This window comes from Labrus mixtus, chromosome 9, assembly GCF_963584025.1.
Source record: "Labrus mixtus chromosome 9, fLabMix1.1, whole genome shotgun sequence".
Lineage (NCBI taxonomy): Eukaryota > Metazoa > Chordata > Actinopteri > Labriformes > Labridae > Labrus > Labrus mixtus.
The window spans coordinates 13610379-13621594 of record NC_083620.1 but is presented as its reverse complement, the minus strand read 5'-3'; the positions used below and the strand labels follow the sequence as shown (position 1 = coordinate 13621594).

General features: G+C 40.1%; 1 protein-coding gene across 1 annotated transcript; it reads right to left on the bottom strand.

Annotated features, from left to right (window-relative positions):
• Positions 1-2403: 2403 nt before the first annotated feature.
• On the bottom strand, positions 2404-10939 carry rab38a (RAB38a, member RAS oncogene family). Its single transcript, XM_061046381.1, has 3 exons — positions 10508-10939; positions 6289-6569; positions 2404-3392 (listed from the first exon to the last, which is right to left on the bottom strand). The coding sequence occupies exons 1-3, from the start codon at positions 10707-10709 to the stop codon at positions 3237-3239; spliced, it is 639 nt and encodes a 212-aa protein (XP_060902364.1). The 5' UTR covers positions 10710-10939; the 3' UTR covers positions 2404-3236.
• Positions 10940-11216: the final 277 nt, after the last annotated feature.

Here is an 11216-nt window from a genome sequence, read left to right as displayed (position 1 = left end):
GCTTCTGCTATCGATTCCATTTTAGCGGGTGTTTAATTCACAGCCGGAGCCAGCCTGCCACAGCCTCCACTTCCAACACCTCTCTCAGTGTTTATTGACCGTGTAGTAGCACCAAGACAGTGCTCAGCGTCTGTATTTGCACTGGGGCTGTTTTTATTGCATGACATTTACATTTTTACACTTCAAATGAACATCCTTTATCTTCAAAAGGATATATTTCCTTTAAGAATGTAAAAATTAGTTACTTAATTTGAGGTTGAGGAACTTTTCGGAGGCCCAAGGCAGTATACATTCCTGTTGCAAAGTTTTCATTTCAAACAATTCAATGGCAGCAACGGCACTGAAAGGTAAAGTTGTTATCAATGGCGTCAGTGTGAGTGTGTGTATGTGTGCGGGGAAAAACAGAAAGCCTTTAAGTCATCCTGAAATCACGTGCAGATTTAGCTCCTTATCCTGTATGACTGAGAAGTCTTGTGATTACAGTCCCTTTTTGTGCCCCCCACCCCACCCCACCCCACCCCACTCTCTCTCTCTCTCTCCCTCTCACACGCTCTCCTTTTTTCCTTTTCCCCCTGTTATATCAAAAAGGAATCAAGGAGAACTACAAGGACAGGCCTGTACTTAGGGAGAAACTATCCCTCGCATGGCAGTGTGTTGCTGTAGAGACCAGCAGAGAGTGAGAGATAAATCTATTAACTTTGATCATATGCATACATCTGTGTGGGTGTTTTAGTGTGTGTGGGTGTGCAGAGAAAACGGGGTTGCCTTTATTCCATAATCGCAACCTCTCTCGGTGCTTCCTGCTGTTCTATGTGTTTTCCATCATAAATAGTAACATAAGTGATAAGAGTGACACTGTCTTTAAACCTGTTAATATCAATATCTGAGAGAGACACTGTTACACAAAAGATAGATCCTTTGTGTATCTGGGAAGAAAAGAAAGCACAGTGTTAAAAATGTCGTAAATCGTCATCTTGAGAGGTTGAGAATAATAAAGGTTTGGCAACAACACCAAAGTATAATGTTTTGATACAACATGCAGGTCTACATAATTCCTTCCCTTGTAACATTTGAATCTAAGGTTAATATAAATGGTACTAACCTTGTGTTTTTGTGTGATTGCTCTAATTTTGTAAGATTGAGATAGTCACTAAAATGAGCTAGCTATGTGTCGCTTATGTAGCGTTCAATCTATATTTTATCATGAATCATTTTAAGGTACTGTACAATGGATGTCTATGTCCTGCAGTGGTATCTAGTGTGAATTAAAGGAGGTGTTTAGTCGGCTGTAGCTGGTCAGACGAAGCTCACTGAGAACAAATTAAGTAACAGACATGAACAATAACGGCAGAAGTGAAACATTTTCTCTGTGATGTTCCAGAATATTCTATCCATCCATCCATCCATTATCTATACCGTCTGGGTCGCGGGGAGCTGTAGCTGATCCCTGCTGTCAATTGGCGAGAGATGAGGTTCACCCTGGACTGTTCGGCAGTCAATCACAGGGCTGAAATAAAGAGACAGCCCACCAGCCACACTCACATTCACAGCTACTGGCAATGTAGAGTCACCAATTAACCTAAGCATGTCTTTGGACTGTGGGAGGAAGCCGGAGTACCCACAGAGAACCCATGCATGCACGGGTAGAACATGCAACGACAAGAATACAGCAGTGAAGTTGTAGTCTATGTGCAGGAAGGAAAACGTCTCTCACAAGAAAGAAGCACTGAGCTAAACAGCACGCTTTTACTAAACTAGCTTTCAGAGAGCCCGATGCCGCAGACGCCGGAGACCCAGGTGCAGCTCACATTAGCTCGGCAGACTAAGGAGGAGACACTCTATACAAACAGGTATGTTGATGGCGACGTGCTGCATATCAACTGTTGAGTCTGTTGCCTTCAGAGATCTAATTCGTAAAATCCCTACATATTGAAAATGACTACAGTGGTATTTGAAATGTGCGAGTTGTTACAGCAACACTAAATACTTTCCACTAGTAACTAGTTACTTTTATAAAGCAGCAGTTAGTAACGCAGTGACTTTTACATAGTAGTAACTAGTAACTGGGAACTAGTTTTTAATTTTCAGTAACATGCCTAACCAACACTGTTTACTCACTAACATGAGTTTGGAGTTTTTTCCAACCTGAAGATATTTGCCCTTAACAGTGAAAGCCCGCCTAAATTGCAGCGCAAAGTTTGCTAACTTTTCTTTAGCTAAAGGCTGCTACATGGTCATTTAAAGTTCACCTGTTGGTCTGAGGCGTTACATAACATTAGAGTAAGAAACGTGAGGTTATGTGAAGTAGTTCTCAGTCATGCACTCTGCTCCAACATGAACAGAGGTCTGAAACGTTCAAGTGTGCAGAGCATTTTCAGAAGCATAAAATCAAACCCAGGCATGTGTCAGTAAAGCTATGGTTTATTCATATGAACACGTTGAAAATTGGATACATCTTTGGTTCTATAATCTGTCACAATATACTGAAAATAATATGTACATGTTTGTATACATATACTGCATATATATATGTATATATATATATATGCATTTATTCCATAATTACAAATATTACAAATATTGAACAATGGAGTATAAATTTAATATAAAACCATTGAATTAAGAGCTATAAATGTGCTTTTTGCCCAAGTATAAGCCCAGGATGACATGTGAAGAACTAAACTAGTGCTGTACGGGAGGGATGAGGACAAACAAACAGGAAGATACCGACTCAGAAAGAGAAAAACTGAGAAAAGGAAGAAAAGAACGAGACAACAAAGAGAGAAAGGAGGAGCGAGACTGACAGACAGCTAACATGGTGTGTAAACAGAGAAACCTTCATGGACCTGAAGAGCAGATATAGTGTGATTTGCTGCAATCTCTTTGAGCATGTGTTCATTAACTGTGTCTCCATGGTAACTGAAGTGGCAGTGTCAAGGCTCGATGTCACCCAGTGAGTGACCTTGCCTTTGACAAGCGCACAAAGCTGCATCCATCTCTCTTTCTGTCTCGGTTTATTTCCATCCATTTCTTCAGCGAGATGTCATCCGCTTCCCCTAACCAAACCCAACACCAACCCCCCCCCCACCCACCTGAGCAACCAGGCAAGAAAACAATTGGCACCCATGCATGCTTGGATAAAAAAACAGCAGACGTAGTTCCACCAAGGTCTCCTGCTCACAGACAAACTGAACTTTGTGTTGTAATGGGACAAAAAAAAAAAAAAAGAGGAGGTGTTACTGGGCTCTGAAGCAGGAGGAGCATGTCCCGCCTTTGTCCTTCTCTAACTGAGGGGTAATGGTGTCAGGCACTTCTGACTGGAGCATGTCGTTCTCGCTGGCAATGATGTGTTTCACCAAGCAGTTTGCTGCTTCATCAATGTTGATGTTCTCCTGGAAAGGCAAAGAAACAGAGATAGATAGAGACAGGTGTGTGAGAGGGAGGAAAAGAGAGGAGCGGGAGAAAAATATCGATTAATACAGATGTTTTCATAAAAGGAAAAACACGTGCAGAAATAAAAACCTGTCGGAGCAGATAAGTGAAACAAATGGAACAAAATCAAGGAGATGAGAGAGGCACACTCCAGAAGCAAAATCTATAATACAACCTTCTCCATTCTTTACAGACAATACGATTAAAAAATAACCAATGTGATTACTGCTCCAGCTAAAATAAAGTGTAATCCTACAATTTACTGAAAGTAGGCAATAATAAGAAAGAGAGATTTTCTGTGACAGCTGAGTAGTTTTTTTTATGTTCACAGGATAGAATGAAATCTGTGACAATAAAATCAACTTTTTTCTTTGCAATTCATAAAGAAATGACACTTCAGCGCAGATTTTTTTAGCGTTTCTTAACTTTGAGCAGCCTGCCTGAAACGGATACAAACAGGAAGCAGGGTGCAGAGAGGAGGAGGACACTCAACAGAAGATCTGAAACCAGGTGCGCTTATACGATGTTGCCTCTTGCATCACAATTTATGAAATTGGAAGTAAAAAAAAACACATCCAACATAATAAAGCTGAGAGATAAGCCTGACAAACCTGTCTCGCCTGAGTCACAGACCTATTGTACCCTTCAAAATAAAACACAAAAGCAAAATGTCTATTCTGGACAGCACCCATACAAAGGATTTAGAGCCACTTGGAGCAGAGCTGAAAGCTGAATAAACTTGATGAATGGCCCCCGGGTGTTAAAGTCAGGTTCACATGAGGAGAGGACCTGCAGAGAGTACTGATGAGACGGATACACATGCACACACTTTCCTAATATGTGAGGTGTGATGCAGGAGCAGCAGAGACACTGAATATTCATTCGATCTAACAGCGTGCTCAGTAGGATGCTGCACAGCGCAGTCATCTCTGCACATGAACCCCTCTGTGTGCCATGATTTATCAGTATCTCTCTGTTGCTATAGATGTTCGATCTCAAACAAAAGACTCTTCTAAAATAAAAACAAGAACAAAATAACACCATCTCCGCTATCTGCCGACTTCACTTCTTCCTCTGTGTGTTCTCGTGCATGCAGAGCGCGCCCAGAGTTGCTTTCAGATAAAGGTTTGAAGTATTTCTTCTGGCATGTTATTTAGCAGCGGGCTAACAGTATGACAAACGCTCTTTCAGCTCGGGCTCTTGCTACACAACAGCTGAAAAACAAAAACAACACAGAGGCCTTTTGGGACTTCACTTCGGACTCTGCATATAAACCAGGCTGCTTTTCATGTTTTCAAAATACTAGATCAAGTAGAGCCTGATTTTTCTTTTCCTGGTTAACTGCCTTTATTTGAAAAGCCTAAAGCCTGAAAAATGCCCTTGCCCCTTGTTCTTTCACTGCAGCAATTGCAAGAGTTTAAACTGGTTGCCATTATTTCAAAATCTCTGTATAACATGTTTGTTGGTCAAGTTTGATGCAAAATTAGGAGTCCGCTGTTCTATGATTGTTTTTAAGGAGCTTTTATTTATTTGAATAAATAGACCATGGGCATGTGACAACACAAATGTCAAAACCTTCTGGAGGTCTCAAGTCAGATCAAAAGAGGACTTTGCTGCTCTGGTGATGAGTGTGTCTGTGTCTATTTCCTCCTCTTATCATGCAGATGTGAGATTCCTGCTCCTCATTAGCTGCTATAAACAGGCTACTGGTGTCTCTGTGTGTTAGTGTGGTAAGTCTGTACAGTCTGAATTCACTCACAACTTTCTTACACTCCTGTCTGACAGCAGTGACTGTGGAATTACATTGTACATAGTGTGTTAAAGTTTTTTTTTTAAATGTTTCATAAAGTTTTATATATGTGTTTGATATGCTCCCAGTTTATGTTTGTGCCTGTAATGAGTCCAGTTCAGAATGTAAAGGTTACATTGAGGTTGTAAGACAAACTAAAACGCAGTTAAACTGTCAACCTTAATGCATAAATACGCTGTAACATTGAGGAAAATGAGAGTGAGTCTTCAGATCGAGCTGTCACAATCACATGACACATAATTTGCATCTGTTTATAGCTGATCACCAAAAAACTGCTTTCCTGACCGTTTAGTCAATGTATTGATCCTCTTGTTATGTGTGTTTCTGCATCAGGTACCAACTGAAGGTACATCAATGTTATAATGAAACTGCTGATATTCTTTGGATCTTTTGCTGACACCGGGATAGCAGTTTCCCTGTGATTCTATTCTATATGCCAAGCTAAGCTAACCGTTTACTGGCTTAGGCTTCATATTTAAAACAAGGACATGAGGGTGGTATCAATATGCTCATTTAACTCGAAGCCAAGAAGAGAATAATCACATTTCCCCTCCAAAAATAGAAATAACACTATATAGAATACATTTTCCCTTGGCATTCATTGACATCCTGTGTAGATGATAGAACACCTGATGCAGACGCATCTGACCTGAAATGATAGCAGTAAAGTGTGCTGAAAAAACTCAAGTCTGTAAAAAAAAAAAAAAAAAAAATAGCAACGCTCACTGACTGAGGTTTTTTTCATATGCAAATGAGAACTAGACGGAGAGACTGTTGAACTCAGCGCTTTTCAAAGATGTCTTCTGAGTGTGCCTCTGTGGTGGCATCTCTGAAGGGTGACGAGATGCTGAGTCTTATATAGTGGAGCTGGTAGGGAGCCAGCAGCTTGTCAGAGCGTTTGTACTGGAAGTACACTCCAAAAGACGCAGATGCACCCACCTGTTAGAAGATAACTGTTTTATATGTGTGTGTGTGTGTGTGTGTGTGTGTAAGTGTGAGCGTGAGTGTGTGTGTGGGCTGGGTGGGTGTCACACCACCTTTCCTACCTTAGCAGACGTCTCGTACCATCCGACAAAGCCGTTCTCCTCGCAGAACTGCTCCATCTTTATTCCGTTATTGGTCAGTACTTCCCGACCCTGGTCACATTTGTTAGCCAAAAGCACAGTGGCTACATTTTTCCCATTAGCTAGTGTCAGTTTGGAATCCAAGTCCTCCTTCCATTTGGTGACGGCCTCAAAGGAGGCAGGCCTCGTGACGTCGAACACGATGAATGCGCCCATGGCCTCCCGGTAATACACACGGGTCATGTTTCCAAACCTCTCCTGACCTGAAAGACACACACAGACAAAAGTACAGATGTACACACACAAAGAAAATCATTTTTGGATGTACAGGTCCAAAGATGCTTCAATTTGAATCATCTGTTTCCCTCATCTATCACATTCTTGTCTTGTATGTACCAGGACGAAAACATTTCCAACATACCTATACCCTCCTTTCAAACAGCCATTCAGTTACACATACATGCACAATTACATGCATGTTTGTTCCAGAAAAAGAGCAGAAAGCTAGAAAAAAGGTTTAGAAATGGATACATAAAAGGAAACCAGGAGGAGAAAGGTGTCTTTGGTATGTGTCTAGGCGCCTGCTTGTGAACTTGCCTGTAAAGAAAATTCCTGAGGGTGAAATTAATTCGATAAGCTCGGCTGGAATGTTGTATCCCCACTCATTTTCCCATCTGTTACTTCTGTGAGAACACCATCAGCACCAGTCTCACATACAAGAATACAATTTGCTCCCAGGTACGATATTTTCATAATGTGTTTTTATAAAGTGAAGAGAATGGGAGTTCTTATTAATTCAGAAGCTGCTGTGTATAGGTCCACCGTCTGTTAATACGCTCTCTTGCACAGGTGGGTGAGAGCACGGGGTCAGCAGCACAACAGCTGAGGAGACACGGCTGCTCCAAGGTCAGGCAGCATCAGAGGGACACAACCTTGTATCTCGTTAAAAAGTTTTGTAGTGTAACTGTTTCTACCTCTGTGTGTAAACCAACTCATCCATACTGGGTGTTTTCTGGGTGCTGGAAAAGTCGGCAAACACAAGCACATCACTTATTCAGATGCTGAAAAAAAAAATAGATATGATGCACAAAGACTCTCAACACTATGGCTCCCAAAGATATATTTACTTATTTGTTGTTGTCTTTGTGCATCATATCTAGTGTTATGTAGGTGATGACATTACAAAGGATGTATAAAGCCATTCTAAAAAAAATGTTGTTCTATTGAACAAAAAATGTAATCGAATAAAAAGCAACATGGTAAATTAGAGTTCCTCTCCATCAATTATGACATTTAAAGTTTAAAACTATGCATTGGTTATTTAACATGATGGTTTGGGTTAGGTTTGATTACATGCCACTGGCATTGCTGTATACATTAACGATAAAACAACTAAACAACTACATAAGGTTCAAAAGATGTTCAACACTGATTGGTTTGAAGGTGTAGAGAAAACCAACTTTATGAACCTCAAAAATGGCAAAAAAATAAATAAAATACAAGAATGGGGAGGAAAGATATATACCATACGTGGAGTGTTAATATAAGACCCAGTGCTCGTAATAAGAACCTGATTGAGAGAGGAGGTAGATTAGTTACGTAATGTAAGGAGAGTCATTGGGTTCATTCTCAGGGATCAAATGTTGCAATAATTCAGTGCTGATGAAATAAAGCAGAGGCCCAAACACATCAAGACTTAAACCTGGTTGGCAAGCACAGACTTCCACAGCTTAATAACTAAATCATTTCAGAAGTCAGAAAAGTACATACCGCCACAAAATAAGGCCTATACCATCCACATTCAAGTTGTCATGATGTTTTCCCGCAGCTAGCTCTTTAACCTTGGACGTAACTGAATGGCAGTCAAAAATAGAGCTGGTTGAACTCATTATTTGTCTTGGGAAATTCATAGAATCAAGTAATGTATTACATATTTGGCATGAGAAAACTTCAGGCTATCATTAGACTCTAAAGACAACTAGAAAAGCAAACAAGGAAACATACCAGAAATTAATTTTTTTTGGATGTGAATTTTGTGTGTCACATGGAAAAAAGTCCATGTGCTTTATTTTCAGATGACTTTTCTAATAAGACTCAAAGAAGAGCCAATATAAAACTGTACTTCCCATAATTCACAGGACTATCATCTACAAAGTGTCTTTCCCACCTCAAGCCTTCTACGACCGCAGGGCGAGTGAACGGGGAGAAAGTACAGTACCAATCTATAGCAGCTCTCCTCTGAGGGAGTCACTCATCTTTAGTTCACAATAAAAGCTTTCTGTATACACGAGTTTGGGCCTCAAATCTCCCTCACATGAGTTTCAGACACATGACTGCTTGCGCTTACTGGAGAGGGCGCACAGGAGGGGAGAGAGCAGCAGGTCAGAGGATTCTTCTAAACCTCAGCAGACACTCATGTGAGATGAGACTGCTGTAGCCTTTTGATTTGTTATCACACCCCAGCAGCATCCCGCTCAAAGGCCTGTGCATTCAGGAAAATGCTGCCTATTTCCTCTTTATGTTTTCAACAATGAACAGCAAAGATTTATACACAGCTTGGGGGAAAGTTGTTACAATTTCAACGTCCCTACAAGATATTTCCTTTTTTTATTTATTAAATAGCCTGTTTTACTCTCCAGATGTGAGAAAGAAAATCATATCATAATCCGATAAATAAAGAAAAAGAGTAAAAAAAAAAGACAAAATAAAGGTACCACATAGGTTGGGATGCCAAAGTGTACAACAAGTTTGAAATATATACATGTATGTATGAATGAATGATTGAATTATTTGGTTGTTTAGGTTGTTCAGATATCCTTTGAGATGTAATATGCTCATTTTATAGCAGACAAACTCCAGTAGATTTGACAGAACTTTGGAAACACTGGCTATGCTAGCTGCTAACTACTGTATGGAGGAAATGTTAAAGAAATATAAACATTCATAAATGTTGTGCCGAGTTGAAAACTGGGCTCTTGTTGGTCTTACAAATCGAAGGAATAGAAACTTTGTATTAGCTCCAAGAGTCCAGCTTAAAACTTGGTTCATACTAATGACCAGAAACGATCATAATGGCTGACTGTTGCCATGGTTTCTCTCTGTTACATCACATGAGGTCATGATACCCGGAAAAAGGTCACGTGACATGAACAGTAAGGTTTATTAAGTGGACCAAATGTTGGTTTAACGCATAGTTACACAGCATTAGCCACATTAATCATATTTGAATTGTTAAATGTGTGTGCTTGTCTTGTATTTGAAGAAAGTGAAATATGTAATCGTGGAAATGTGTTGAATGCAAAACGATTTCAAAATGTGATGCCTACAGGTCAGCTGGTGCACATGAGGAACATTAACCCTGAATAACCTTTAATATCATCCACAAAAATGAAAGAACCACTGTGATGAAATGGTCTCATGCTAATTCCCTGGATCACTGTCTTTTAATGACTACTCCAAAATTATCTGAACATCTCAAATCCTTGGAGAGGGCCTCAGTGTTTCACCTATGCTAGAGAAAAAGGGCTTTAATCTTTATCTCAGCAAAAAAACTGATTTAAAAAAACCACATTATTCTTTGAAATATACTATTTGGAAAGTTGTAACCTCAAATGATCTGTATTGAAGAATAGACAATGGGTTATATGTTAGTGCTACAGCATTGTGTGAAAGTGAAGCACATTCCTTTCAACAATTAGCCTACTGTTTGAAATGAAAGTGTAAAAATAATCTTGATTTCCAAACTAATTAATTTCCAAAAGTACCATGTCGGTAACTGACTTGACCAACTTTTTTTTTTAAATAGATGTTGTGTATTTAGGCTACTCCGATTTATTTTACAATTCCTCTATGAATATTAAGAACAGATATAATCCCTACGCAATTCCATCTTGATCTGTATAGAAATAACTTTGGTCACGGCCATTGTGTTCCAACTCTTTACAAATCATGTCCTTTATTTCTACTTTTTATACTCTTTTTAACAAAGTTGACTAAGGCCATCCTGAAGCTCACTTTAGGAAAAACGCGTGAAAAGTTTGTCTCAATGGAAGAAACAAAAAAAGTCACTTAAACAACATTAATGGGAATTTCCAAATTTCTTTTGGAGAAAATGTCCCGTTTGCCACTGGGCCCCTTGTTTTTAAGCCTTCTTGTCTTTTAACGTTATCATATGAGTAGTGCGTAAAAAGTTGGAGCGTACCTGCAATGTCCCACAGCTGAAGGCGCACCGTCTCCTGGTCCCAGTTGAGAACTTTGAGAGCGAAGTCCACTCCAATAGTGGCTCGATAGTTGGGGCTGAAGTTGTGATGGACATAACGTTTGATGATGCTGGTCTTGCCGACCCCGAGGTCCCCTATTACAAGAATCTTATAAAGATGCTCCTTTTGGTGGTTGTTCTGCATGGCGACCGAGAAGGGCGAGAGCTGAGCATGAATCCTCCGTAATGGAAAGGACCAAAGGGGAGGAAAGGGGAGCAGCACAGGACAGCGCACAGAGAACTACAGAGAGCTGGGAAAAGGAGAGAAGGGGAGGCGAGGTACGCCCTGACCCACGCAGGGAAGCGGAGCACACACGTCTGGACCTTGTGACTGACGCAGCGCACTTGCGTGCTGGTGGTGTCACGCCGGTTTCCAACCTCCAAATCTGAGGATGAAAACTTATATAAACACATTTATTGCACATACGTCTTGGGCTTTAACCTATCTGATGTATTAAAAAAATCAGAGGCAAATGTAAAGCGGAAAGGAGCCTATCATGACATGGTTCCTTAAACTATTTTAACTCTGTATTTAGTTTACTGATTTGAAAGGCTAACTGATCAAATACGGACATTTGAAGATTTGGTTGATTATCCAAGCCAGACCTGCAAAATTCACTTATGATGAATGTAGGAGTAAAAAGCCCATGTA

Coding starts and splice junctions, on each gene's coding strand:
- rab38a (XM_061046381.1), bottom strand. CDS start 10,709: ATGCAGAACAACCACCAAAAGGAGCATCTTTATAAGATTCTTGTAATA. Junction 6,570..10,507: donor TCAGCTGTGGGACATTGCAG/GTACGCTCCAAC, acceptor TGTGTCTTTCAG/GTCAGGAGAGGTTTGGAAAC. Junction 3,393..6,288: donor GGTACGAGACGTCTGCTAAG/GTAGGAAAGGTG, acceptor TTGCCTTTCCAG/GAGAACATCAACATTGATGA.